Source organism: Haliotis cracherodii, unplaced genomic scaffold (genome assembly GCF_022045235.1).
Source record: "Haliotis cracherodii isolate W230 unplaced genomic scaffold, xgHalCrac1.p SCAF_6, whole genome shotgun sequence".
Taxonomy (NCBI): Eukaryota; Metazoa; Mollusca; class Gastropoda; order Lepetellida; family Haliotidae; genus Haliotis; species Haliotis cracherodii.
Window position 1 is genome coordinate 66,928,134 of NW_027266319.1, and position 27,309 is coordinate 66,955,442.

General features: G+C 44.0%; 1 protein-coding gene across 1 annotated transcript; it reads left to right on the plus strand.

Annotated features, from left to right (window-relative positions):
• Positions 1-78: 78 nt before the first annotated feature.
• On the plus strand, positions 79-27,283 carry LOC139444794 (conserved oligomeric Golgi complex subunit 5-like). Its single transcript, XM_071225755.1, has 22 exons — positions 79-119; positions 1,306-1,445; positions 2,733-2,790; positions 3,597-3,651; positions 4,130-4,199; positions 5,073-5,193; positions 6,206-6,336; positions 6,884-7,046; positions 8,496-8,605; positions 9,802-9,879; positions 11,209-11,296; positions 13,892-14,093; positions 14,676-14,837; positions 15,774-15,873; positions 16,766-16,876; positions 17,552-17,614; positions 17,931-18,034; positions 21,182-21,310; positions 21,716-21,901; positions 22,387-22,513; positions 24,965-25,044; positions 26,575-27,283. Exons 1-22 carry the CDS (start codon positions 83-85, stop codon positions 26,693-26,695), a joined length of 2,436 nt encoding a protein of 811 aa, XP_071081856.1. The 5' UTR covers positions 79-82; the 3' UTR covers positions 26,696-27,283.
• Positions 27,284-27,309: the final 26 nt, after the last annotated feature.

Here is a 27,309-nt window from a genome sequence, read left to right on the forward strand (position 1 = left end):
CAAAATGTATTGTAATACATTTAAAATATAATAAACGTGTAATTCGGCAAACTCCGGCTACATTCGGAATCACGGAAGTAAGATGGATGCCGACGTGTTACATTTGTTGGAAAGAGATGGTAGGTATCTTGACTACGGGATAATTCCATGTTGATGCACATTAAGTTCATCGTCGATTGAAACCTTTATGCTCTAGAAGATGTCTGCCAAAGCATTCTGAGTGTGGCAATCGTAATTCATCTGATATAGCCTGTGAATTTTGACAGGGAGAGTGTTTACATATTTTAGCAGATTTATCTCCCTTTGCGGACATGTTCTAAAGATTTACACTCTACAGAATTAGGTAGTTATGAATATAATGAGCTCATTTAATTATACATGACAATGAAAACCTGAAAAACAGTGATCAAGGTAAATGAACCCGTATATAGCCTACTTTATGTGAGAAATGACTACACCAGTGCAAGCTCATTTTTGTGGTACTCAAATCATTTTATCTGTTTAATGCACGTCATCTCACTAGATAGGTTACTAAGAACTAGGTATCGGTAATCACAAGGTCATTGGGCAGTATCTCCTTAATCCTGCAGTTAAAAATGATGATATGTATTTGTAGCAGGACGTGGAGTCATCCCACAGATGACATCCTTACCTTGTCTTCAGTCATGTGGACAAGGCGTCCGACCTATGATCAGCTGATGAGAAGTCTGTGGTTCAAATCCAATCATGGGACTTGGAGTTTTACGGCCGCAACATTGGCGCCCAAAGTGGGGCTGAGCACATTGATATTAAATTTGAGCAAAATAAGTCTCAGTACCCTACTATGCCGCCCCGGACATGCCTTCTGTTGACAGGGAAGTATGTAGCAGGGCGTGGAGTCGTCCCACAGATGACATCCATACCTTGTCAGCTTGCTGACAGGGTTAACCTCTTTGATAATGTGGACAAGGCGTCCGACCTCTGATCAGAAGGTCCATGGTTCGAATCCAATCGCAGGACTCAGAAATTGTATGGCCGCTACTTATTTATGTTTTTTGTTCCAATTTGGGAAGATTTACTGATATTTGTTTCAGACATGGGGGCTAATATCAGCCTCTGAGCACGTCTAGATAAATTAATCCATGTAAATCATGTATTATTCCCTGGTGACACTAACAGTTGAGATTATTTAGTGATTTTGCATTATTTTGTATCAAAGCCTTTGGTGAAAATTAACATGATTAAGATTTCAATTTTTACATATCTGGCTGTCAACAAGATCAAACATTTTTTGGTCAGGTGAGTGAAATATTCTTGTTGTTTCAGATGTTTTCAAGAAGTTTCTGGAGGAGTCCTTTGATGTCAAGGCCCACGCTAACCGAGCCATACAAGGCCTTGCTATCTCTGAACAGCTGGGGAAGCTAGCAGAGGGCATCTCACTGTTAGACAAGGAAATACATTCACAGGTAAAGTAGAGTACTTCGTGTCAAGCAATGATAAGCATGACAAATTACACAAATCATGTAGGTAAGGTCAACAAAAACAAATTATTTGCTTTTGATAAACCATTTTTTTCAAAATTCCAAGAGGCAGGATACATATAATTATTGACAAAAAATAATGTTTCACATTATCAAAATTACAGAGTTACTTGAATAGAACAGTTTTGATCATTTTTCATAGCAAGTGTTTATTTCCCACCAAAATATCATTATCAATGATTTGGATGACATTGATTTAAAGCAGGCATCGGTTTCGCATACGTCTTTGCTATATCCAAGGTGCACCAGTGCAGGTAAAACTTTGCATGTGCAGGTAACTTTTATTGCCCGGTTGCACCCAGTGCAGGTAACTTATTCCACCACAATTGCACAGCAGCAGTTATATTTGATAACAGTGGAAAACTGAAATCTTTTAGAACTAGCTGCAAATCTTTTAGAATCCAGGACACAAAAGTTCCTTAAAATACTGAAATACACATGTCTGAATGTAGCGAACTTCCGGAACTAATTCTTCACAAATACCACATGAACAGTCACTCATGTGGTTACAATCACAACAAACAGTTACTTTGAAACTTCTGTTTCAGGTTGTTTACTGGATATCAAGATGTGAAAAGCCATATATAGATTTCCTCAAAATAAAATACTGAATCACATTCTCAAGTTTATTTTCTCTTTGAATTTATTTAATATTCAACATAAATGAAAATACAGTATTTCAATTTATGATGAAGTCGTGCAGCCACTATTTTGGTGGTGCAACCTAATTAATTTACTTTGTTGCACCTTGTGCAGGTGATAAAACAATGAAATATTGTACCCTGTAAGATGAGGTGAAATGGGGTTTAACGTCTTGTCCAAGATTATTGAACTTATATAGCGACGTGCATGCACGTGTGTGTGTGTGTGTGGCTGCTCGTACTAGTCCAGACTGATGCCGATTTATAGTGTTAGCTCACTGAGATACCATGCCGCAGTTTAACATGAATACCCCACTCAGACACAGTCTACTGACTCCGAGCCAACCAGTCCTTGTTTTAGCCCCTTAATGCCAAGTGCCAGACATGGTAACAACAAGTACCATCTTTTAACGTATTTTGGTATGACGGGGTCGGGGATCGAACCCCGGACCTTCCGCTCTCTGGGCGGACGCTCTGCCACTAGACCACGGAGGCGGTCTCTGTAAGGTTATCAAGTAGTTGTGAGGCTATCTGTAGCAAGTGTTGATGTGTGAGGAATCCCTGTTTTCAGATTGTGGAACACCATGAAGACCTGCTGTCACAAGCTACAAGTGTGGAAACCCTCGAAGGTAAAGTTATGTTTATCAGGATTGTCAAGATGTTTCAGGTCTACTTCTTGCTCCATCATCAGGTGAATAACACTCGTATTCACCTGATGAAGTAGCTCTGAAACGTCGTGACAAAGAATAAGTTGCTATCCATAAAAAGTGTCATGTATTCGTGTTTTCAAAGACTTAACTCTGTTGTTAATTTGACAACTCTGTTGTTAATGCAATCTCATTAAAATCAGATCTTAGTTCTCGCTTTCCCTAAACAAAGATCTGAGGACATCCCATTACGGGTCACGTCAGAACGACCTTTCATCCAACCAATCAGAGCGTTGCTTACCAGATCATGAAAGTGACAGACATAATGTGTTTTCTAATCATGCAACCCTGAAATATTTAACAGAGGGTATTCCGAAGGACAGTTACAGGTTTTATGATTATATCCATACAATTTAGGCCATCTGTAAGCCATTCCAGAATGTTCTTTATATCAGTTTTAGAAATTTTAACCAAGAACATGTCAAAATTTGTTTCGAAGCGTAGTCACCAGTTTGAAACTAGTATTGTAAAGCTCGAGAAAGCTGCCTTCTGATTGGCTAATGTCGATTTCTTGTCAGTTATTTCTTTGATCGGTCAAAGTTTGCAAGAGGTCGTTCTGACGTGACCCATAATGGGATGTCCTCAGATCTTTGTTTAGCGGCAGTGAAAACTAAGATCTGATTTTAATGAGATTGTTGTTGATGTGACCACTCTGGTGTTAATGTGACCACTCTGTTGTTGATGTGACCACTCTGTTGTTAATGTGACCACTCTGTTGTTATTTGCAGGAGTTCTGCAGATGATGCAGACCCGTACACAGTCTCTCCTTGCAGCCATGGACAGGTGAGTCAGGCTGTGTAAATAACACTGTCATGTATATAACACTGTCATGGGTTAGAATACGACTTCAGCAACCCATTCTTGTCGTAAGAGCCAACTAACGGGGTCGGGTTGTCAGGCGCGCTGACTTGGTTGATGCCTGTCATCATATCACAATTGCGTAGATCTATGCTTATGATGTCAATCACTGGATTGTTTGGTCCAGATTTAATAATTTACTGAACGCCGTCATATAGCTGGAATAGTGCGAAGTGTTTCAGTAAACAACAAACAAACTGAAATCAATGGTTGACGAACACTAAGACCTTATGTACAACAGGTTACAAAGTTTACATATTATTTTTTAATAATGAACTCCAGGTTTAGATAATCTCAATAAGTGCTCAAAAATATTTCGTTTTAGTGATTCCAAAAGGTTACGAGGCATGAGTTAGTCATAAGCATTATGAACGAAAATTTATAAAGCGTATTTGCTTTTCAGAATCAGGACAAAGGTGTCTGAGCCGTACAGCAAGATACTGGCACGGACCACCCAGCTCAGGCATTTACAGGTATGGGTTGGAGAGTATTGATACCCAGCTCAGGCATTTACAGGTATGGGTTGGAGAGTATTGATACCCAGCTCAGGCATTTACAGGTATGGGTTGGAGAGTATTGATACCCAGCTCAGGCATTTACAGGTATGGGTTGGAGAGTATTGATACCCAGCTCAGGCATTTACAGGTATGGGTTGGAGAGTATTGATACCCAGCTCAGGCATTTACAGGTATGGGTTGGAGAGTATGGATACCCAGCTTGGGCATTTACAGGTATGGGTTGGAGAGTATTGATAGCCATCTCAGGCATTTACAGGTATGGGTCGGAGAGTATTGATAGCCAGCTCAGGCATTTACAGGTATGGGTTGGAGAGTATTGATACCCAGCTCAGGCATTTACAGGTATGGGTTGGAGAGTATTGATAATAAGCCCAGACATTTACAGGTATGAGTTGGAGAGTATTGATAACAAGCTCAGGCATTTACAGGTATGGGTTGGAGAGTATTGATACCCAGCTCGGGCACACACTCCGGCGCAGTGGTGACTAGCATAACACCACTGCCAAAGGCTCATTTGCATATCACGTGTCCGGACTTTTCTCTTGTTTGTAAACAAACACGCTTTTTCAGAAATCAGTATAAATCGGACTAATGCAAGTAGTTGGGGGCGCTTTACATATTGTTTTGCATAATTATATAGATATGCTACTACAACTGCGACAGTGAGTTGCATGGCAATATAAATTTATACACTCACTCACTCACTCACTCACTCACTCATGCACCCACTCACGCACACACTCACTCACGCACCCACTCACGCACCCACGCACTCACTCACTCACTCACATTAGGCTGACATAACTGATGTGCTCCTCCCCTCCGCAGGAGACGTGTGACCTGCTGCGTAGAATCATCCGCATCATGTACCTCAGCCGGCGCCTCCACACCCAGCTGCAAGGTGGATCAAGGGAGATAACCAAGGCTGCACAGAGTCTCAATGAACTGGGTAGGATTTGTCACAGTCATGTACCATTTGCAACGTAATTAGCGCCCTACTCTAATAAGCTCCCACAGTAATATTTGCTCATGTATAGGGAAGTGAACAATCCTAATAAATGCCCCTTCCGATTGACCATTGTACAAAAACCGTATCTCGAGACCTGCGATTGTATCTCAAAGATGGGTGTCTGCAGTGTAAAGTGGAACATTAAGATAGTTAACAAGTAATTAAAATAATCTGATACCTAGAACACTTTTTCTGAAAACAAAAATTCTGTAGTAGGTGTATTTAAACATTATTGTTTGTTTTTATCAAATTGATGAAACCATCCAATTCAATCCAAGTTCAAATGTATTTTAAGAGGAATAATATATCCATGTTTATAAACTGTGATACCGTGGCAATCGGGTTGGTCAAGTTGCTAGTTTAATTACTTGACTGTGTAGTACAAGTCATTGCCATTGGGAAATACTGCTCTGAAGGCAATGACTTGGACTACACACTGTCAAGTAATTAAACTAGCAATTTGACCAACCAGATTGCCACAGCATCACTAGGTCCATGAGAAAAACAATTTATGGATGTTATAAGGACCAAAACGTTTCACAGTATATACTTCTTGTTTGTGAGGAACATAATGTTTTGGAGTATATACCGAATTCACCTGATGAAGGAGTAAGTGTTTACTCCAAAATGTTGTGTTCCTCATTATAAAAAAGTTGATATCCTTAAATTCTCTTCCTTATGTGAATCACTTCTAAATGCCATTCAAAGACTACTGCATCCCAACTGACAGGGTGTCATTGCAGGTTGCACTGATGATTGGTTGCACTGATGATCGGTTGCACAGATGATCGGTTGCAATGATGATCGGTTGCACTGGTGATTGGTTGCACTGATGACCGGTTGCAATGATGATCGGTTGCACTGATGACCGGTTGCAATGATGATAGCTGCATCGAGGAATGTTTGTAGATTGTTGACCAGTCGCTGAAACAGAATGTTTATGTCTTTACAGATTATGTGTGTGAAGGAGTGGACCTGAGTGGTATCGAGGTGATTGACACGGACCGGCGGTTCATCAAGCAGGCGAGGAAGGAGGTGGAGACACAGGCACAGAAGATGCTGGAGCAGGGGATGGAGACTCAGGTACCAGTGCCACTCCCACACTTGTCTCCCACTCACCTGTCTCGCACACCTGTCTCGCACACCTCTCTCTCACGCACCTGTCTCACACACCTGTCTCACACACCTGTCTCACACACACCTGTTTCCCATACCTGTCTCCCACTCACCTGTCTCACACTCACCTGTCTCACACACCTGTCTCGCACACCTCTCTCACGCACCTCTCTCACACATCTCTCTGTCAGCTAAATGTCTAGTGATGATTGCAGTAATATTCAGCCCTCTAAGTAGCGCCAATTTTGGTGGCCAAATGCCTTAAATCTAGGATCTGTAACCTAAATTTATCTACTGCTCGCCACATGGCTACCAGAAAGTCAACATAACTGGCAACAATATCTGTTTAAGATATTTGTTGACTCCTAAAAACTTAGGTTTGGCTCCCTACCCAAAAAAACGAACTTAGAGGGTTGACGCTGTGGACTGTTTGAAACTCATTGAATTGAATGAATTATCCGTGTATTTTGTTCACCTGTGGAAATGTCCACTACATGACTGCCATGCTCCACAGAACCAGACCCAGGTGGCCACAGCACTGCAGGTGTTCCACAACCTGGCCAGTCTCCACACAGTGGTGGAGCGAGTCATCAACGGCTGCAAGGAGGCACTGCACGGCAGTGTGAGGAGTTGTCTCAACGTGCAGACCTTGTCACACGCACAGGGAACTAGCAGAGGTTAGACACGTATATAGAACAGGGAACTAGCAGAGGTTAGACATGTATATAGCACAGGGAACTAGGAGAGGTTAGACATGTATATAGTATAGGGAACTAGCAGAGGTTAGACCTGTATATAGCACAGGGAACTAGCAGAGGTTAGACATGTATATAGCACAGGGAACTAGCAGAGGTTAGACACGTATATAGCACTGGGAGGTAGCAGAGGTTAGACACGTATATAGTACAGGGAACTAGCAGAGGTTAGACATGTATATAGCACAGGGAACTAGCAGAGGTTAGACATGTATATAATACAGGGAACTAGCAGAGGTTAGACATGTATATAGCACAGGGAACTAGCAGAGGTTAGACATGTATATAGCACAGGGAACTAGCAGAGGTTAGACATGTATATAGCACAGGGAACTAGCAGAGGTTAGACACGTATATAGCACTGGGAGGTAGCAGAGGTTAGACACGTATATAGTACAGGGAACTAGCAGAGGTTAGACATGTATATAGCACAGGGAACTAGCAGAGGTTAGACATGTATATAGTATAGGGAACTAGCAGAGGTTAGACATGTATATAGCACAGGGAACTAGCAGAGGTTAGACATATATATAGCACAGGGAACTAGCAGAGGTTAGACATGTATATAGCACAGGGAACTAGCAGAGGTTAGACATGTATATAGCACAGGGAACTAGCAGAGGTTAGACATGTATATAGCACAGGGAACTAGCAGAGGTTAGACATGTATATAGCACAGGGAACTAGCAGAGGTTAGACATGTATATAGCACAGGGAACTAGCAGAGGTTAGACATGTATATAGCACAGGGAACTAGCAGAGGTTAGACATGTATATAGCACAGGGAACTAGCAGAGGTTAGACACGTATATAGTACAGGGAACTAGCAGAGGTTAGACATATATATAGCACAGGGAACTAGCAGAGGTTAGACATATATATAGTACAGGGAACTAGCAGAGGTTAGACCTGTATATAGCACAGGGAACTAGCAGAGGTTAGACATATATATAGCACAGGGAACTTGCAGAGGTTAGACATATATATAGTTCAACTACAAACGTCAACATCTATTTTACCCTGGTAAGCTGTACCATGAATGGGATTGTGTGCATAATCTGATTGGTTGAAAAACATGATTAAATGGTATTAAAAACCAAATCTGAAATACTCAACATTTTTCTTCTAAATAAACATGGCAGTCTATGGTTGTTAATATAATGAATCACAGAATAAGAATAATTATTACTAAGTAATAGATTTATATAGATAACCAATCTTGGTCTTGGGTTTTTATTGATAGGAAAAGAATTTGTTGTAATTTGAAGTTAATTGTTAAGTTGCTGACATTATCTAGTCCAGAGCTACCTGCAGAACAAATACAGTGTGTGACTTGAACAGTATTCTACAGCTCTTGACGTTGTGCTTCAGGTCCTGGGAAAGCGGCCATGCCGGCACCGGGCAACACTGCCGCCATGAGAGCCTCACTGTGGACAAACATGGAGCAGCTGATGGACAGCATCTACGCCTCGTGTGCCCAGGTGGGTAGGTGGGGGGGCGGGGGGCGGGGGGCGGGGGGAATTAACAAGGAGGGGGGGCGGGGGGAATTAACAAGGAGAGGGGTGACAGGGTGAGCTATTCTAGCTGTGTTTATCATTCTCGTAACAACTTCTATGTTAAGTTGCCTGTGTGAGGTGTTACTTGAGTGAGTGATGGATACAGTGAAGGTTGTCTGTTGAAATGTCATAATAAACAGGGGGCACGGGTGGCCCAGTCGTCTTAGGCGCCGTGATTCGCTGTGCAGAGTGGCGTCCCTTGGGCACGCCAGAAACCTATGATTGTGGGTTCAAATCCCGGTTCGCCCTGATTATGTTTCTAGGTTTGTCAGCACCATACCCGTGCTCGTGGGTTTCACTGAAGTGGTAAACGTCTGAGATGTGCATCACTTCGGGCTTTCCTTCCACATTAAGCTGACACGCTGCGATATAACTGGAATACTGTTAAAAGTGGCGTTAAACAAAACTCACTCACTCACTCATAATAAACATGCTATATGTTACCCTTAAGTATCAGTTATTACATTCTGACGAATCTTAGAAAAGTTATAAACACTTGAAGATACGTCAGTTTATTAAGTTCTAATCCTGCAATGGTTGTAACATTAAGATATCAGGGGTACCAGGAGTGTTGAGTGGCATCTTTCCGAGGCAAGAGAGTTAACTGACTATAAAAGTCCAGTTTCCACCCTTGCCGAACTAGGCTGGCATTATGGAGTTACATTTTTGCTGGACTAACAAGTCTATACATAGTCCAATCAAAATAGCGAACCAAAATCGAAATCCGGTTCGTAAACTGTCGTGCAGATTTCGGTCGATTGAAGGATTTGCAAAGCAAGTGCACCGCCAACTCGTTGTCAGCAGATATTTTCCAAATCTTTTCATGTTTTTAATCAAGGTGCTCACATGATTTGATGTAAGACCCGTTTTATCACAATATAGATCTTGATTATCTCAGCCTCCCCATTAGTCTGTCCCAAGGCTGTGTTTTGTGCACAGAAGAGACACTAAACATGTTACAATATCAAGTGGCAGTTATGTTGTAGGTTCATTGAAGACAGCGTTCTCTTTTAGATTTTGATTGATTAAACTTTCAGTGTGACGTTTTGGATCAGATGTTGGTACCTTTATGAACCAGGTGTTAAGCACACATTATCTTGCATGTTTGTTTGTTTGTTCAGATTCAGCATCTCCAGAAAGTGCTGGTGAAGAAGCGAGACCCGGTCACCCATGTGTGCTTCATAGAGGAGCTGGCCAAGGTAGGGATGCAGGGAGCCGTCAGCTGGGGGTGGGGCAGTGACCATCAGGGAGCAGTCAGCTGGGGGTGGGGCAGTGACCATCAGGGAGCAGTCAGCTGGGGTGGGGCAGTAGTGACCATCAGGGAGCAGTCAGCTGGGGGTGGGGCAGTGACCATCAGGGAGCAGTCAGCTGGGGATGGGGCAGTGACCATCAGAGACAGTCAGCCTTGGGTGGGGCAGTAGTGACCATCAGGGAGCAGTCATCTGTGGGTGGGGCAGTAGTGACCATCAGGGAGCAGTCAGCTGTGGGTGGGGCAGTAGTGACCATCAGGGAGCACTCAGCTGGGTGTGGGGCAGTAGTGACCATCAGGGAGCACTCAGCTGGGGTTGGGGTAGTGACCATCAGGGAGTAGTCAGCTGGGTGTGGGGCAGTGACCATCAGGGAGCAGTCAGCTGGGGGTGGGGCAGTAGTGACCATCAGGGAGCAGTCAGCTGTGGGTGGGGCAGTAGTGACCATCAGGGAGCAGTCATCTGTGGGTGGGGCAGTGACCATCAGGGAGCAGTCAGCTGGGGGTGGGGCAGTAGTGACCATCAGGGAGCAGTCAGCTGGGGGTGGGGCAGTAGTGACCATCAGGGAGCAGTCAGCTGGGGGTGGGGCAGTAGTGACCATCAGGGAGCAGTCAGCTGGGATGAGGTAGTGACCATCAGGGAGCAGTCAGCTGGGGGTGGGGCAGTAGTGACCATCAGGGAGCATTCAGCTGGGGGTGGGGCAGTAGTGACCATCAGGGAGCAGTCAGCTGGGGATGAGGCAGCAGTGACCATCAGGGAGCAGTCAGCTGGGGATGAGGCAGTGACCATCAGGGAGCAGTCAGCTAGGGGTGGGGCAGTAGTGACCATTAGCCTTTTGAGGGTTTTGCACTATTGTGTAAAATGCATCCTGTTCGTAGCCAGCAGGTTGGCACCCCCTCTGCGACTGATATAGGTTCAACACTCTCAAGCTTTGAAGTCCATATCATCTTTGAGGGGTCACTAACATATTCTTGACATGGTCTGAGCCAACTGAATATTTTTGAGCTGCGTCGTGATTATTCCCTGTAACTCATCACCCTATGATATGATACATGATGTGCTAGTTTCCTCATTTAATTATTCTACAAATTCAGTTTGTGTCGTGAAATTGTGGCCTGAAATTTGAAATTCTCTTCGTCCATTCAATCATGAAATCTTTTCGGATTGAAGTTGTTTGACACGACTTGACTCATTTGTATTGTGTTGACCCCAAGATGTTTGGGGTATGATAAACTCATAATACAGAATACTTGAAACATATCAGGGTTAATCTTCTTGCAGCATCGCCATGGAGACGTGAACATAATCCAGGAGTTCTGGGAGAGTGTTACCAACATGTTGAAGACAGAGTTCAATGGTGCAGCTGAAAGTAAGTTGAGAATACACACATTTCCCGACCGTTATAACCTTCACTGGGATCTACTTCATTATAAAGCCATTGTGAACCTGGGTAAGGCCCGAGTTCCCAGTACAACATGGGTGGTCAGACTCTGTGATTTGTCTGGTTGCGTGTCGCCGTGCCCTGATCACGTGGGTGGTCAGACTCTGTGATTTGTCTGGTTGCGTGTCGCCGTGCCCTGATCACGTGGGTGGTCAGACTCTGTGATTTGTCTGGTTGCATGTCGCCGTGCCCTGATCACGTGGGTGGTCAGACTCTGTGATTTGTCTGGTTGCGTGTCGCCGTGCCCTGATCACGTGGGTGGTCAGACTCTGTGATTTGTCTGGTTGCGTGTCGCCGTGCCCTGATCACGTGGGTGGTCAGACTCTGTGATTTGTCTGGTTGCATGTCGCCGTGCCCTGATCACATGGATGGTCAGACTCTGTGATTTGTCTGGTTGCGTGTCGCTGTGCCCTGATCACATGGATGGTCAGACTCTGTGATTTGTCTGGTTGCGTGTCGCTGTGCCCTGATCACATGGAGGGTCAGACTCTGTGATTTGTCTGGTTGCGTGTCGCTGTGCCCTGATCACATGGATGGTCAGGCTCTGTGATTTGTCTGGTTGCATGTCGCCATGACCTGATCACATGGGTGGTCAGACTCTGTGATTTGTCTGGTTGCATGTCGCCATGCCCTGATCACATGGGTGGTCAGATTCTGTGATTTGTCTGGTTGCATGTCGCCGTGCCCTGATCACATGGGTGGTTAGGCTCTGTGATTTGTCTGGTTGCATGTTGCCATGCCCTGATCACATGGGTGATCAGACTCTGTGATTTGTCTTGTTACATGTCGCCATGCCCTGATCACATGGGTGGTCAGACTCTGTGATTTGTCTGGTTGCGTGTCGCCGTGCCCTGATCACATGGGTGGTTAGGCTCTGTGATTTGTCTGGTTGCGTGTCGCCGTGCCCTGATCACATGGATGGTCAGACTCTGTGATTTGTCTTGTTGCATGTCGCCATGCCCTGATCACATGGATGGTCAGACTCTGTGATTTGTCTGGTTGCATGTCGCCATGCCCTGATCACATGGGTGGTCAGACTCTGTGATTTGTCTGGTTGCATGTCGCTGTGCCCTGATCACATGGGTGGTAAGACTCTGTGATTTGTCTGGTTGCATGTCGCCATGCCCTGATCACATGGGTGGTCAGACTCTGTGATTTGTCTGGTTGCATGTCGCCATGCCCTGATCACATGGGTGGTCAGACTCTGTGATTTGTCTGGTTGCATGTCACTGTGCCCTGATCACATGGGTGGTCAGACTCTGTGATTTGTCTGGTTGCATGTCGCCATGCCCTGATCACATGGGTGGTCAGACTCTGTGATTTGTCTGGTTGCATGTCGCCGTGCCCTGATCACATGGGTGGTCAGACTCTGTGATTTGTCTGGTTGCATGTCGCTGTGCCCTGATCACATGGGTGGTCAGACTCTGTGATTTGTCTGGTTGCATGTCGCCATGCCCTGATCACATGGGTGGTCAGACTCTGTGATTTGTCTGGTTGCATGTTGCCATGCCCTGATCACATGGGTGGTCAGACTCTGTGATTTGTCTGGTTGCATGTCGCCATGCCCTGATCACATGGGTGGTCAGACTCTGTGATTTGTCTGGTTGCATGTCGCCATGCCCTGATCACATTGGTGGTTAGGCTCTGTCATGTGTCTGGTTGCATGTCGCCATGCCCTGATCACATGGGTTGTTGTTGTTGTTTTCAGTCACGGGTTTGTCTGGCCCACATTTGATCATTTACAGGTCGATGTGATATATCTGGGTATGCCTTCCTGATCAGCACTTGTTACTAGGCATTGGTATTGGAGGTTTAAAGTGTATCACAATATTTTACACTGCACAAGGCCTTATTGCGTAATGTATCATGATATATTGTATAATTCTAAATTTTTAATTCAGAAGCAACCTGATACATTAAGGTATGAACTGAAATTCATAAATGGTAGTACAACATAACGTTCACTCATTCAATAAATACGCAGCCATCTTGGGGCCCTGGATGCTCGCTCCAGTGCAGCGAAGTTACCACATGATAAAAGTCCTAATTCGGTATCAACCAATATATCGAGCATGAAAAAAATATTTTGTGATACGTATCATGGAAAGAATAAACCTCAATTTACCGATATGCCGGTAATACCTCAAACCCTTACTTGTAGCTTACCTTGACCTCCAAACTCTTCTTCACAACTGCTGAACAATATCATATTCCTATAACTTTTTCTACCCTGAAAATTGAACTTTGTATTTGCAAAAATGCAAAATGACTGCTGCCAGTGCAGAATACAACATTCAAGCCAACCTCTTCTGCGAAACCACTGGACATATTGCTTGAAATGTTTGGATAATGTCCAAGCTATGACGTGCGTCATGGCGGGAAAACTCGCTTCTTTCCAACATCTAACCACCAGAGGTAGATGAATTTGGGAGGTGGGTTGAAGTACTCCTGATGTAATAGAGGTAGTATTCTTAGAATTATTAACAATGATAAATATTGTTCGATGTTTGCCATCTTCTCCAGCCTCCATGTTCCTGAAGCAAGCGTTTGAGGGTGAATATCCCAAACTGTTGCGTCTGTACAACGATCTGTGGAAGCGACTACATCAGTTCAGCATCAACATGATGGTGACCCCAACAGCTGCTCCGGACATCCCCTCGATAGACGACACCAAAGAAGTAGACTTCTTCGTACAGACTGCCAGGAACAAGGAGAATGCTTACGAGTGAGTTTTGAGTCACAGCCCTGTCTGATTGGTCCATTACAGATAGCCCCGTGGAGGTTCAGGTTAGAGTAGATCCCCTCTAACCTAAGCTGGTCGTAAGAGGATCGGGTGGCCAGGCTCACTGACTTGGTTGAAAGCGTGTTCTCGTAACACGGCGACGTTGATCGTTGCTCCCAATAACGATCACTAGATTGTCTGGTCCAGACTCAATGTTTACAAGCAGTCATATAGCTGGAATATTGCTGGGTGTGGCATTAAACAAACGAACAAACATTACACAAACACTTATCTAAAACTGTGGCGGTGTGGTAGTCTAGTGGTTAAAGCGTTCGATCATCACGACGAAGACCCGGGTTCGATTCCCCACATGGGTACAATGTGTGAAGCCCATTTCTGGTGTCTCCTGCCGTGATATTGCTGGAATATTGCTAAAAGCGGCGTTAAACCATACCAACTCACTCACTCACTCTTCTGAAACAGTACTTGGCACACCATGTATTGAGTGAAAAGGGAGGCTGTAACTAACAAGCGTGTTTCTGAGAACCCCTTGTGAGGATAAATGCTCTTGCCACATTGTTTTAGCTCTGAGAAGGCGTTGAGAGAGACTCTGTCCCACTTTGAGAATGCGTACCTGTCCAAGTCTCTGTCGCGGTTGTTCGACCCCATCAATCTGGTGTTCTCCAGCGGAACAGCCAACCCACCAACACACGAAGAGGTGGACAACATTGTCAAGACAATAACAAGGTAATGTTTGGCTGATGCTTGCTACTTGTTCAAACTGAAGGTGACCGCCTCCGTGGTCAAGTGGTAGAGCGTCAGCCTGGAGAGCGGAAGGTCCAGGGTTAGATGCCCAGCCGCGTCATACCAAAAGATGTTAAAAGATGGTACTTGTTGTTACCCTGTCTGGCGCTCGGCATTAAGGGGCTAAAACAAGGACTGGTCGGCTCGGAGTCAGTATACTGTGTCTGAGTGGGGTATTCATGTTAAACTGCGGCATGGTATCTCAGTGAGCTAACACTACAAATCGGCATCAGTCCGGACTAGTACAAGCAGCCACACAAACACATACACGTACATGCACGTCGCTATATAAGTACAATAATCTTGGACGCGACGTTAAACCCCATTTCACCTCACCTCACCTCAAAATGAAGGTACTATTTGGAGTAGGACAGTGTTACATGGTATGTTTTGTGTAACACTGTACAGTGTTTCATGGTATGTTTTGTGTTACATTGTACAGTGTTACAAGGTACATGTTTTGTGTTACACTGTACAGTGTTACATGGTATGTTTTGTGTTACACTTACAGTGTTGCATGGTATGTTTTGTGTTACACTGTACAGTGTTACATGGTATGTTTTGTGTTACACTGTACAGTGTTACATGGTACGTTTTGTGTTACACTGTACAGTGTTACATGGTATGTTTTGTGTTACACTTACAGTGTTACATGGTATGTTATGTGTTACATTGTATAGTGTTACATGGTATGTTTTGTGTTACACTGTACAGTGTTACATGGTACATGTTTTGTGTTACACTGTACAGTGTTACATGGTATGTTTTGTGTTACACTTACAGTGTTACATGGTATCTTATGTGTTACATTGTATAGTGTTACATGGTACATCTTGTGTTACACTGTACAGTGTTACATGGTATATCTTGTGTTGCCAGTGAGCTGAATGTGGCCAGTGTGGATGGAAAGCTTAGTGTCACCGTGGCCAAGAACGTTGCCAAGACTGTGCAGCTGTTCTGTGTGAAGAGTGAGCAACTGGTAGGTATTTCCCATTACATGGTCACACATGTTGATCACAGGTGGTGAGTTAACTACATGAAAACCCAGTAGTTTATAACAATAAATATGCTGTTTCTGTGATGATATATCGGGTAGCCTAGTGTTTAAAGTGTTAGCCCATCACGCCTATACCCGGGTTTGATTCCCAAACAATGTACAATGTGTAAAGCCCATTTCTGGTGTTCCCTGCAGTGATATTGCTGGAATATTGCTAAAAGCGGTGAAAAACTCACTCACTCACTCTGTGATGATACCAAGTTTGGTTGATATTTTGGAAATGTCCTAGACACAAAAATAAAAAAAAGCAAGAATAAACTGCTGACCCTGGATAGCACATATGTTTAGAGAAACAAAAGGAGACCACACTTGCCAACTTGACTAATATCAGTTCTTATTTTTCAAGACCGCCTCCGTGGTCTAGCGGTACAGCGTCCGCCCGGAGAGTGGAAGGTCCGGGGTTCGATCCCCGGCCGCGTCATACCAAAAGACGTTAAAAGATGGTACTTGTTGTTACCCTGTCTGGAGTTCGGCATTAAGGGGCTAAAACAAGGACTGGTGGGCTCGGAGTCAGTATTCTGTGTCTGACTGGGGTATTCATATCAAACTGCGGCATGTTATCTCAGTGAGCTAGCACTATAAATCGGCATCAGTCTGGACTAGTACAAGCAGCCACACAAACACAGACACGTGCAATAATCTTGGACGCGACGTTAAACCCCATTTCACCTCACCTCACCTCTTATTTTTCAAAGTCTTATTATGAGTGACAATCTAGGGCAAATCATATAGCTTGGTTCAGTGATACAATCACAACACTTCGTCTCATCAAGTGTATTATATTTACATGACATTGCTTCACGTGTTGACACAGCTATCAACGGACGGCGAGGCCAGCCAGGTGATCGGGGCGCCGACACCAGGACAGTCCAGGAACTCCTGCGTGGTCAACACTCTCTACCAGCTGCACCAAGCCGTTCTAAGGGTAACCCACGTTGTGTGTTCAAATGTATCTAATAGTTGTCCAGAATATAGTACTTGGGCCCTCATGGTTAGAACTAGTACTCAACGACAGATGCTGGTCACAAGAAGCGACTAATGGATCAAGTGACTTGGTTTATAATGTAGTAGGGCGTGGAGTCGTCCCACAGATGACATCTTTACCTTGTCAGCTTGCTGACGGGGTTAACCTCTTTGGTCATGTGGATAAGGCGTCAGATCAGAAGGTCTGTGGTTCGAATCCCATCACAGGACTCGGAAATTTTATGGCTGCTACAATTGCATGTCATTGTACTCTGATAGCATTGATGGTTGCACATATCATTCACTGTATTTTCTGGTTTGACGCGATTATTTGCCGTCATATTGCTGTATTATTGCTGTATTATTGCAGAATATGGCAAACAAACAAACAAACAAGTAATCGGAATCATATTACTACAGGCTGGGGTATAATAGCCCAGTTGTTGAGGTGTTTGCTTATCATAGGAGCTGGATTCAGTTGCCTATCTCCATATGATGTGTGAAGCCCATTCTTATTGCTTGGTAATGAATAAAGTGGCAAGAAATATCACTGGCTCTCTCACTCGTACATGTAATTATATCTTATATACAATTTGAGCCCTGAATTGTTCGAGTAAACACCTGTACCTACTTCCAGGTGATGAGTGGAATGGATGCCTACCCAAAGGAGGCCATGAACAGCATAGAGTCAGCTCTACAGGTATGTCTCGTTAGTGTCACATCTTCAGCTGTACAGGTATGTCTCGTTAGTGTCACATCTTCAGCTGTACAGGTACGTCTCGTTAGTGTCACATCTTCAGCTGTACAGGGTAGACACAATCTTGACAAGGGTGTCAATACCGAAACGTCGCATTTTTACAGTATTAAAGAAGTTGTTATCCATAAAAATTGTGTCTACCTTGTCATCCGTCAACTTCTAAGTAATGCCTATCAAACAATTCAGCTGTACAGGTAGTTCCTGCTAGGGTCACATCTTCAGTGCTACTGGGTGTTGTAGAAGGCGTCTGTTGTTTCAGGGAGTCGTGGCCCTGATGGGTGCCGCCATCAACCCGCTGCTGTCCTCCATCTCGGACGCCCTGGAGGCAATCATCCTCACCATACACCAAGAGGATTTCTCCGGGTAGGTGGCACGTCATGTTTGTCCTGTATGTCCTGTATGTCCTGTATGTCCTGCGGGGTCTTGTAGCCCCGCCCCCAGTGACAACCAGACTGAGATACTGTGTTCTCTATATATTGTCCTGTCTATTTCTGTCTTGTAGCCCCGCCCCCACTGACAACCAGACTGAGGCTCAGTGTTCTCTACATATTGTCCTGTATGTCAGTCTTGTAGCCCCGCCCCCAGTGACAACCAGACTGAGGCTCAGTGTTCTCTACATATTGTCCTGTATGTCAGTCTTGTAGCCCCGCCCCCAGTGAGAACCAGACTGAGGCTCAGTGTTCTCTATATATTATCCTGTCTATTTCTGTCTTGTAACCCCGCCCCCACTGACAACCAGACTGAGGCTCAGTGTTCTCTATATATTATCCTGTCTATTTCTGTCTTGTAGCCCCGCCCCCAGTGACAACCAGACTGAGGCTCAGTGTTCTCTACATATTGTCCTGTATGTCAGTCTTGTAGCCCCGCCCCCAGTGACAACCAGACTGAGGCTCATTGTTCTCTATATATTGTCCTGTATGTCAGTCTTGTAGCCCCGCCCCCAGTGACAACCAGACTGAAGCTCAGTGTTCTCTACATATTGTCCTGTATGTCAGTCTTGTAGCCCCGCCCCCAGTGACAACCAGACTGAGGCTCAGTGTTCTCTACATAGTGTCCTCTCTATTTCTGTCTTGTAGCCCCGCCCTCACTGACAACCAGACTGAGGCTCAGTGTTCTCTATATATTATCCTGTCTATTTCTGTCTTGTAGCCCCGCCCCCAGTGACAACCAGACTGAGGCTCAGTGTTCTCTATATATTGTCCTCTCTATTTCTGTCTTGTAGACCCGCTCCCAGTGACAACCAGACTGAGGCTCAGTGTTCTCTATATATTGTCCTGTGTGTCTGTCTTGTAGCCCCGCCCCCAGTGACAACCAGACTGAAGCTCAGTCCTCTATATATTGTCCTGTATGTCAGTCTTGTAGCCCCGCCTCTAGTGACAACCAGACTGAGGCTCAGTGTTCTCTATATATTGTCCTCTCTATTTCTGTCTTGTAGCCCCGCCCCAAGTGACAACCAGACTGAGGCTCAGTGTTCTCTACATATTGTCCTGTATGTCAGTCTTGTAGCCCCACCTCTAGTGACAACCAGACTGAGGCTCAGTGTTCTCTATATATTATCCTGTCTATTTCTGTCTTGTAACCCCGCCCCCACTGACAACCAGACTGAGGCTCAGTGTTCTCTATATATTATCCTGTCTATTTCTGTCTTGTAGCCCCGCCCCCAGTGACAACCAGACTGAGGCTCAGTGTTCTCTACATATTGTCCTGTATGTCAGTCTTGTAGCCCCGCCCCCAGTGACAACCAGACTGAGGCTCATTGTTCTCTATATATTGTCCTGTATGTCAGTCTTGTAGCCCCGCCCCCAGTGACAACCAGACTGAGGCTCAGTGTTCTCTACATAGTGTCCTCTCTATTTCTGTCTTGTAGCCCCGCCCTCACTGACAACCAGACTGAGGCTCAGTGTTCTCTATATATTTTCCTGTCTATTTCTGTCTTGTAGCCCCGCCCCCAGTGACAACCAGACTGAGGCTCAGTGTTCTCTATATATTGTCCTCTCTATTTCTGTCTTGTAGACCCGCTCCCAGTGACAACCAGACTGAGGCTCAGTGTTCTCTATATATTGTCCTGTGTGTCTGTCTTGTAGCCCCGCCCCCAGTGACAACCAGACTGAAGCTCAGTCCTCTATATATTGTCCTGTATGTCAGTCTTGTAGCCCCGCCTCTAGTGACAACCAGACTGAGGCTCAGTGTTCTCTATATATTGTCCTCTCTATTTCTGTCTTGTAGCCCCGCCCCAAGTGACAACCAGACTGAGGCTCAGTGTTCTCTACATATTGTCCTGTATGTCAGTCTTGTAGCCCCACCTCTAGTGACAACCAGACTGAGGCTCAGTGTTCTCTATATATTGTCCTGTCTATTTCTGTCTTGTAGCCCCGCCCCCAGTGACAACCAGACTGAGGCTCAGTGTTCTCTATATATTGTCCTGTCTATTTCTGTCTTGTAGCCCCACCTCTAGTGACAACCAGACTGAGGCTCAGTGTTCTCTATATATTGTCCTGTATGTCAGTCTTGTAGCCCCGCCCCGACTGACAACCAGACTGAGGCTCAGTGTTCTCTATATATTGTCCTGTCTATTTTCTGTCTTGTAGCCCCGCCCCCACTGACAACCAAACTGAGGCTCAGTGTTCTCTACATATTGTCCTCTCTATTTCTGTCTTGTAGCGGGGGCACGGCTGGCCCAGTCGTCTAAGGCGCCGCGATTCGCTGTGCAGAGTTGCGTCCCTTGGGCACGCCAGAAACCTATGATTGTGGGTTCGAATCCCGGTTCGCCCCGATTATGTTTCTAGGTTTGTCAGCACCATACCCGTGCTCGTGGGTTTCACCGAAGTGGTAAACGTCTGAGACCTGCATCACTTCGGGCTTTCCTCCCACATTAAGCTGACACGCAGTGATATAACTGGAATACTGTTAAAAGCGGCGTTAAACCCAACTCGCTCTGTCTTGTAGCCCCGCCCCCACTGACAACCAGACTGAGGCTCAGTGTTCTCTATATATCGTCCTCTCTATTTCTGTCTTGTAGCCCCGCCCCCAGTGACAACCAGACTGAGGCTCAGTGTTCTCTACATATTGTCCTGTATGTCAGTCTTGTAGCCCCGCCCCCAGTGACAACCAGACTGAGGCTCATTGTTCTCTATATATTGTCCTGTATGTCAGTCTTGTAGCCCCGCCCCCAGTGACAACCAGACTGAGGCTCAGTGTTCTCTACATATTGTCCTGTATGTCAGTCTTGTAGCCCCGCCCCCAATGACAACCAGACTGAGATAATGTGTTCTCTACATATTGTCCTGTCTTGTAGCCCCGCCCCCAGTGACAACCAGATTGAGGCTGTGTTCTCTATATATTGTCCTCTCTATTTCTGTCTTGTAGCCCCGCCCCCAGTGACAACCAGACTGAGGCTCAGTGTTCTCTACATATTGTCCTCTCTATTTCTGTCTTATAGCTCCGCCCCAAGTGACAACCAGACTGAGGCTGTGTTCTCTATATATTGTCCTCTCTATTTCTGTCTTGTAGCCCCGCCCCCAGTGACAACCAGACTGAGGCTCAGTGTTCTCTGTACATGCGGGAATTGCAGGGCTTCGTGTTACGATGTCAGGGCGACTACCTCTCACAGTTCCGGTGTCGAGACTTCATAATGGACAGGTGAGCACACAGCAGTACAACTAGAATAAGGTCCGTCTTTGTAAGTACTTTCTAACAGGTGGACCATTAAGCAGGAGGCATAGAAAGATGTCACATTGTCAGCAACTGGTTTGTCTCGTCCAGCCCCTTGATTGCCAGTAATGTCATAGAACCAACCAACTCACTCACTCACTCACTCACTCACTCACAGGGACTGGAAGTTACATGATTTACCAATCCAAGCCTCAATTAAAAAAAAAAGGTAATTACAGTAAACATGAACACTGGTCGTCATAGCCTACTTTGTTCAGAGAGTCTTTTGTAAAATTGTTGGACAATACCTATTTCTTTTCATTCACGCTATAGAATCCCTGTTTATTATGTTTTATCATAAATTTAGAATCCTTGTATATTCTATCCGTCCAGTATCCACTCTGTTGCCTGTCGGTGTGCTGATCTGTTTATCCGGCACGCCAGTCTCACGCGACCTCTCGGTGAGGGGGGCAAGCTACGATTAGCTGCTGACTTCGCACAGATGGAGCTAGCGATCTCACCATTCTGCAGAAGGGTGTCCGATCTCGGCAAGGCATACAAACTACTCCGGTCTTTCAGGTAGGAACACAGGAACACCCAATATGGATTAGAACAAGGTGCTGGGCACATCCTATGCTGTTGTAAGCTGTGGTTGAAGTATAGGAGTTGGATCACCTTAGACCTAAGGCCGCTTTGTGGAATGGGCCCCAGATTGCCAGAGTGCAAGCCGAGTAATTGGCTCGTGAGTCGTTTTGCCTAATTTTGTGTAAGGTGTTGTCATTTTCATCATCGGGTTACCCAAGATCCCTCTGATGATGAGGCCTGCTTTGTCTCTGTAGCAACTGCAACACATTGGGGCCCTGATTATATTCAGCAACACCGGTCTATGTACCAGTAACTCCTGTACCTAGACGCAGTCTTTTGAGTCATGTTGTGGAAATTGTTTTGTTCAGATAGCTGTTTGGTTATTTTGCCATAGGTCACTGTTACATGCCTATTACGTTATCATTAATTTATATTTTTGAAGGACATGTTTTAATTAGAAGTGTGTTTTTTCCCAACAGGCCATTGTTGTTCCAAACCAAAGAGCATATTGCTCAGAGTCCAGCTCTAGGGGAGATAATCCCGTACAGCACGGCCATACACTTCCTGTTTGCACGGGCACCCCAGGAACTCAAATCTCCACATCAGGTAACTAATGTCATCCACAGATTACTAATGTCATCCACAGGTAACTAATGTCATCCACTGATAACTAATGTCAATCACGGATAACTAATGTCATCCACAGATTACTAATGTCATCCACGGATAACTAATGTCATCCACAGGTAACTAATGTCATCCACGGATAACTAATGTCATCCACAGGTAACTAATGTCATCCACAGATTACTAATGTCAATCACGGATAACTAATGTCATCCACAGATTACTAATGTCAATCACGGATAACTAATGTCATCCACAGATTACTAATGTCAATCACGGATAACTAATGTCATCCACAGATTACTAATGTCAATCACGGATAACTAATGTCATCCACAGATTACTAATGTCAATCACGGATAACTAATGTCATCCACAGATTACTAATGTCATCCACGGATAACTAATGTCATCCACAGGTAACTAATGTCATCCACGGATAACTAATGTCATCCACAGATTACTAATGTCATCCACAGGTAACTAATGTCATCCACAGATTACTAATGTCATCCACAGATTACTAATGTCATCCACTGATAACTAATGTCATCCACAGATTACTAATGTCATCCACTGATAACTAATGTCATCCACAGGTAACTAATGTCAATCACGGATAACTAATGTCATCCACAGATTACTAATGTCAATCACGGATAACTAATGTCATCCACAGATTACTAATGTCAATCACGGATAACTAATGTCATCCACAGATTACTAATGTCAATCACGGATAACTAATGTCATCCACAGATTACTAATGTCATCCACGGATAACTAATGTCATCCACAGGTAACTAATGTCATCCACGGATAACTAATGTCATCCACAGATTACTAATGTCATCCACAGGTAACTAATGTCATCCACAGATTACTAATGTCATCCACAGATTACTAATGTCATCCACTGATAACTAATGTCATCCACAGATTACTAATGTCATCCACTGATAACTAATGTCATCCACAGGTAACTAATGTCAATCACGGATAACTAATGTCATCCACAGATTACTAATGTCAATCACGGATAACTAATGTCATCCACAGATTACTAATGTCAATCACGGATAACTAATGTCATCCACAGATTACTAATGTCAATCACGGATAACTAATGTCATCCACAGATTACTAATGTCAATCACGGATAACTAATGTCATCCACAGATTACTAATGTCAATCACGGATAACTAATGTCATCCACAGATTACTAATGTCAATCACGGATAACTAATGTCATCCACAGATTACTAATGTCAATCACGGATAACTAATGTCATCCACAGATTACTAATGTCATCCACAGGTAACTAATGTCATCCACAGATTACTAATGTCATCCACAGGTAACTAATGTCATCCACAGATTACTAATGTCATCCACAGATTACTAATGTCATCCACAGATTACTAATGTCAATCACGGATAACTAATGTCATCCACAGATTACTAATGTCAATCACGGATAACTAATGTCATCCACAGATTACTAATGTCAATCACGGATAACTAATGTCATCCACAGATTACTAATGTCAATCACGGATAACTAATGTCATCCACAGATTACTAATGTCATCCACAGATTACTAATGTCAATCACGGATAACTCATGTCATCCACAGATTACTAATGTCAATCACGGATAACTCATGTCATCCACAGATTACTAATGTCAATCACGGATAACTAATGTCATCCACAGATTATGATGTCAATCACGGATAACTCATGTCATCCACAGATTATGATGTCAACCATGGATTACTAATGTTATCCACAGATTATGATGTCAATCACGGATAACTAATGTCTCTACGTATGTAGAGGGGTGTGATTTTTTTCTAAACGAATATATTATGTTATACACACTATCACCGAGTTCCTGTGCATTCTACCTAATCCAGGCCTCGTCCAAACCAACCCAACTTAAAAATGGGCGATCTATCATCCCTAACAGAACCCCTACAAATCCTCTCGCTTCGAATGTAAATAACGAATTGTGCATGAGTTGAATGTTTTTCATTCATCAACTTCTGTAAAACATGAAAAAGTTTGTTCCGGTTTGGAGACCCAAATACTGTAGTCCTCCCACACATATACCTGTTCCTCCTGCCGTATCCCGAAGATAAAGAGTAGAACAGGTCTTGAGCAACCCATGCTTGCCGTAAATGGCGACTATGCTTGTTGTAACTGTAAGAGGCGACTAACAGGATTGGGTGGTCAGGCTGGCTGACTAAGGTTGATGCATGTCATTTTCTGAATTGCGTGGATGGATGCTCATGTCAATCACTGGATTTTCTAGGCGAGACTCAATTATTTACATACTGCCGTCATATAGCTGGAATATCGCTGAGTGCGGCGTTAAACAACAAACCAACCAAAACCTGTAGTATCCCACAATGCTGTGTTGCAGGCGTCCGACTGGTCACTGAGCCGGTACTCCCAGTGGCTGGATGACCACCCTGACGAGGTCGACAGACTGAAGTTCATCAAGTAAGTAGGCAGTCAGTCAACTATATAAATCTATGTTTCTAACACTAGGAAAATTTTGCATGGTCACAAGTATTTTGCATTGCTTCCAGTTGTAAGGGGACATTCTATATGAATATGTAGAGCAGGAATTGTCATTGGGATTTGGAATATGTGAGTGCGGTTTAAGGCCTATTTATCATCCAATACTGGCACCACAAGAAATCTAACTTGGGCGAGATCAATAATGAAACTGCATCACAGTGCTTTGCAGACCATTGTGATGTCATTGGTTGCCAAGATGTCACTATGAAATGACATCACAAATATCTCTGCCACTGAAGTTGCAATCTCATTAAAATCAGATCTTAGTTCTCGCTTCCACTAAACAAAGATCTGAGGACATTCCATTACGGGTCAAGTGAGACCGACCTTGCGTGAAATGGACCGACCAAAGGAATGACCAATCAGAAGGCAGCTTTTTCGTGCTTTACGGCACAAATTTCAAATTGGCAACATGCTTCGAAGCATATTTTTACAAATTCTCGATTACAAATTTGAAACCTGAACAAAAGAACATTCTGGAATTGCTAATAGATGGTTTAGATCGTAAGGATTCGGTCGTTGAACCCGTAACTATCGTTCGGAATACCCCGTGTTAAAGTTTTCGAGATTGCATGATTAGAAATCACATTCCTACTGTCACTTTCATGATCTGGTAAGCGACGCACTGATTGGTTGGATGAAAGGTCGTTCTGACGTGACCCCTAATGGGATGTCTTAGATCTTTGTTTAGCAGTAGTGAGAGCCAGATTTTAATGAGACTGCTGTAGTTGGTACATAGTTTTTATACTGAAGATATATTTCATATGAAAAGACATGAGGGTGAGATTCTCTATATATAAGCACCATCTTAGGGCCATGACCCAAGCTGCTAATGTAATGACTTGTGATGAACAAACGCCTTAACATATGGAAGCTCCTTAGACCCATATCCTTTTTCTATTTTTTCTTGAAAATTCTTGAAAATTCAAGATAACATGTTGAAATTACAAGATATTATAACTTCTTTGAGAGGCATTTAGAAGTTGGACTACTAAGTAAGGATAAGATATATGGATGAAAAACTTCTTTATTACAATTGGGAGCAACGTTTCGGTGTAGGTTCTCAGTGTCACTTGCTTAATAACGGTGTTAGAACCTACACCGAAACTCGCTCGCAATTGTAATAAAGAAGTTGTTCATCCATATATCTTATCCTTACAAGATATTATGTTGAAAGTTCATGATACTATGTTGAAATATCAATATAATAATTTCAAATTTCAAGTACCAACACGGTATTGTGATTTTTCAAGAAAAAACTTAAATGATAATGGGCTAATGGGCTTCCGTATCAACATCAGAGTAAAAGAGGTATGGTTTCTCTCTTATTCTAAACATTGCGATATGGGTGCAATATTGCCGATCCGATGTAAAATCTTAACTCACTCACTAATTCTAAAATCTTTGTAGTAACAGGGCTTCACCAAAGCATGTTCTTTTTCTTCCCAGGGGTACATTAGAAGCCTACACCAAGCTTGTCCGACAGAGACAGAGCAAGGAGTACGCCCCCATCTACCCGGTGATGGTCGACTTGTTACAACGGGGCCTGCAGCAAGGGGCCGGGTCATGACCCCATCGTGCAGACCGGGGATCAGATGGGGACGTTGACGGGATCATAATGTTGGGTAATATTCGGGATTAAGTTCCTAGAGCGGTGATACCGAGATCAGGGGCCATCGGACAATGTGGGACGACGTGATGTCCCGTCTACAAGTGGGAGAAGTTACAGTGTCCTATCAGTGTGAGCACTTTATGAAACACGACCGTAGTGACAGTTCCTGGGTGTTAACATCAAATTATTGTTTACATGTAAATTTTATCAAGTTTTGAATTACAATGTAGGTCCTCTATATTGGTGTAAATTATTCCAAGTGTATGGAACTACCTTTATTAATGAGATGTACATTGTCAGGCAGGCAGACAGACTGTTGTCGGAACTGTTGACATCCAAGTTCTATTACATGATTTAGGACCATATTGTCAGTTGTCTAGCATTCGAAGCTGTAGTATCATTGAAGACAGAGTTAGTTCATGGGTTTCAACTTCTTTTCTCTCTCAATGCAGTGTTTTGGTATATGTGCTTGTATATCTTCATGAAGGTCGGGTAGCCTAGTGGTTAAAGCGTTCACTCGTCACACCGAAGACCCGGGTTCGATTCCTGACAATGTGTGAAGTCCATTTCTG

Bases quoted from the DNA above. Each gene is read 5' to 3' on its own strand.
- LOC139444794 (XM_071225755.1), top strand. From the start codon at position 83: ATGGATGCCGACGTGTTACATTTGTTGGAAAGAGATG. The intron at 2,791-3,596 runs GTAAAGTTATGT...TGTTATTTGCAG, and splicing joins AAGTGTGGAAACCCTCGAAG to GAGTTCTGCAGATGATGCAG. The intron at 4,200-5,072 runs GTATGGGTTGGA...TCCCCTCCGCAG, and splicing joins CCCAGCTCAGGCATTTACAG to GAGACGTGTGACCTGCTGCG.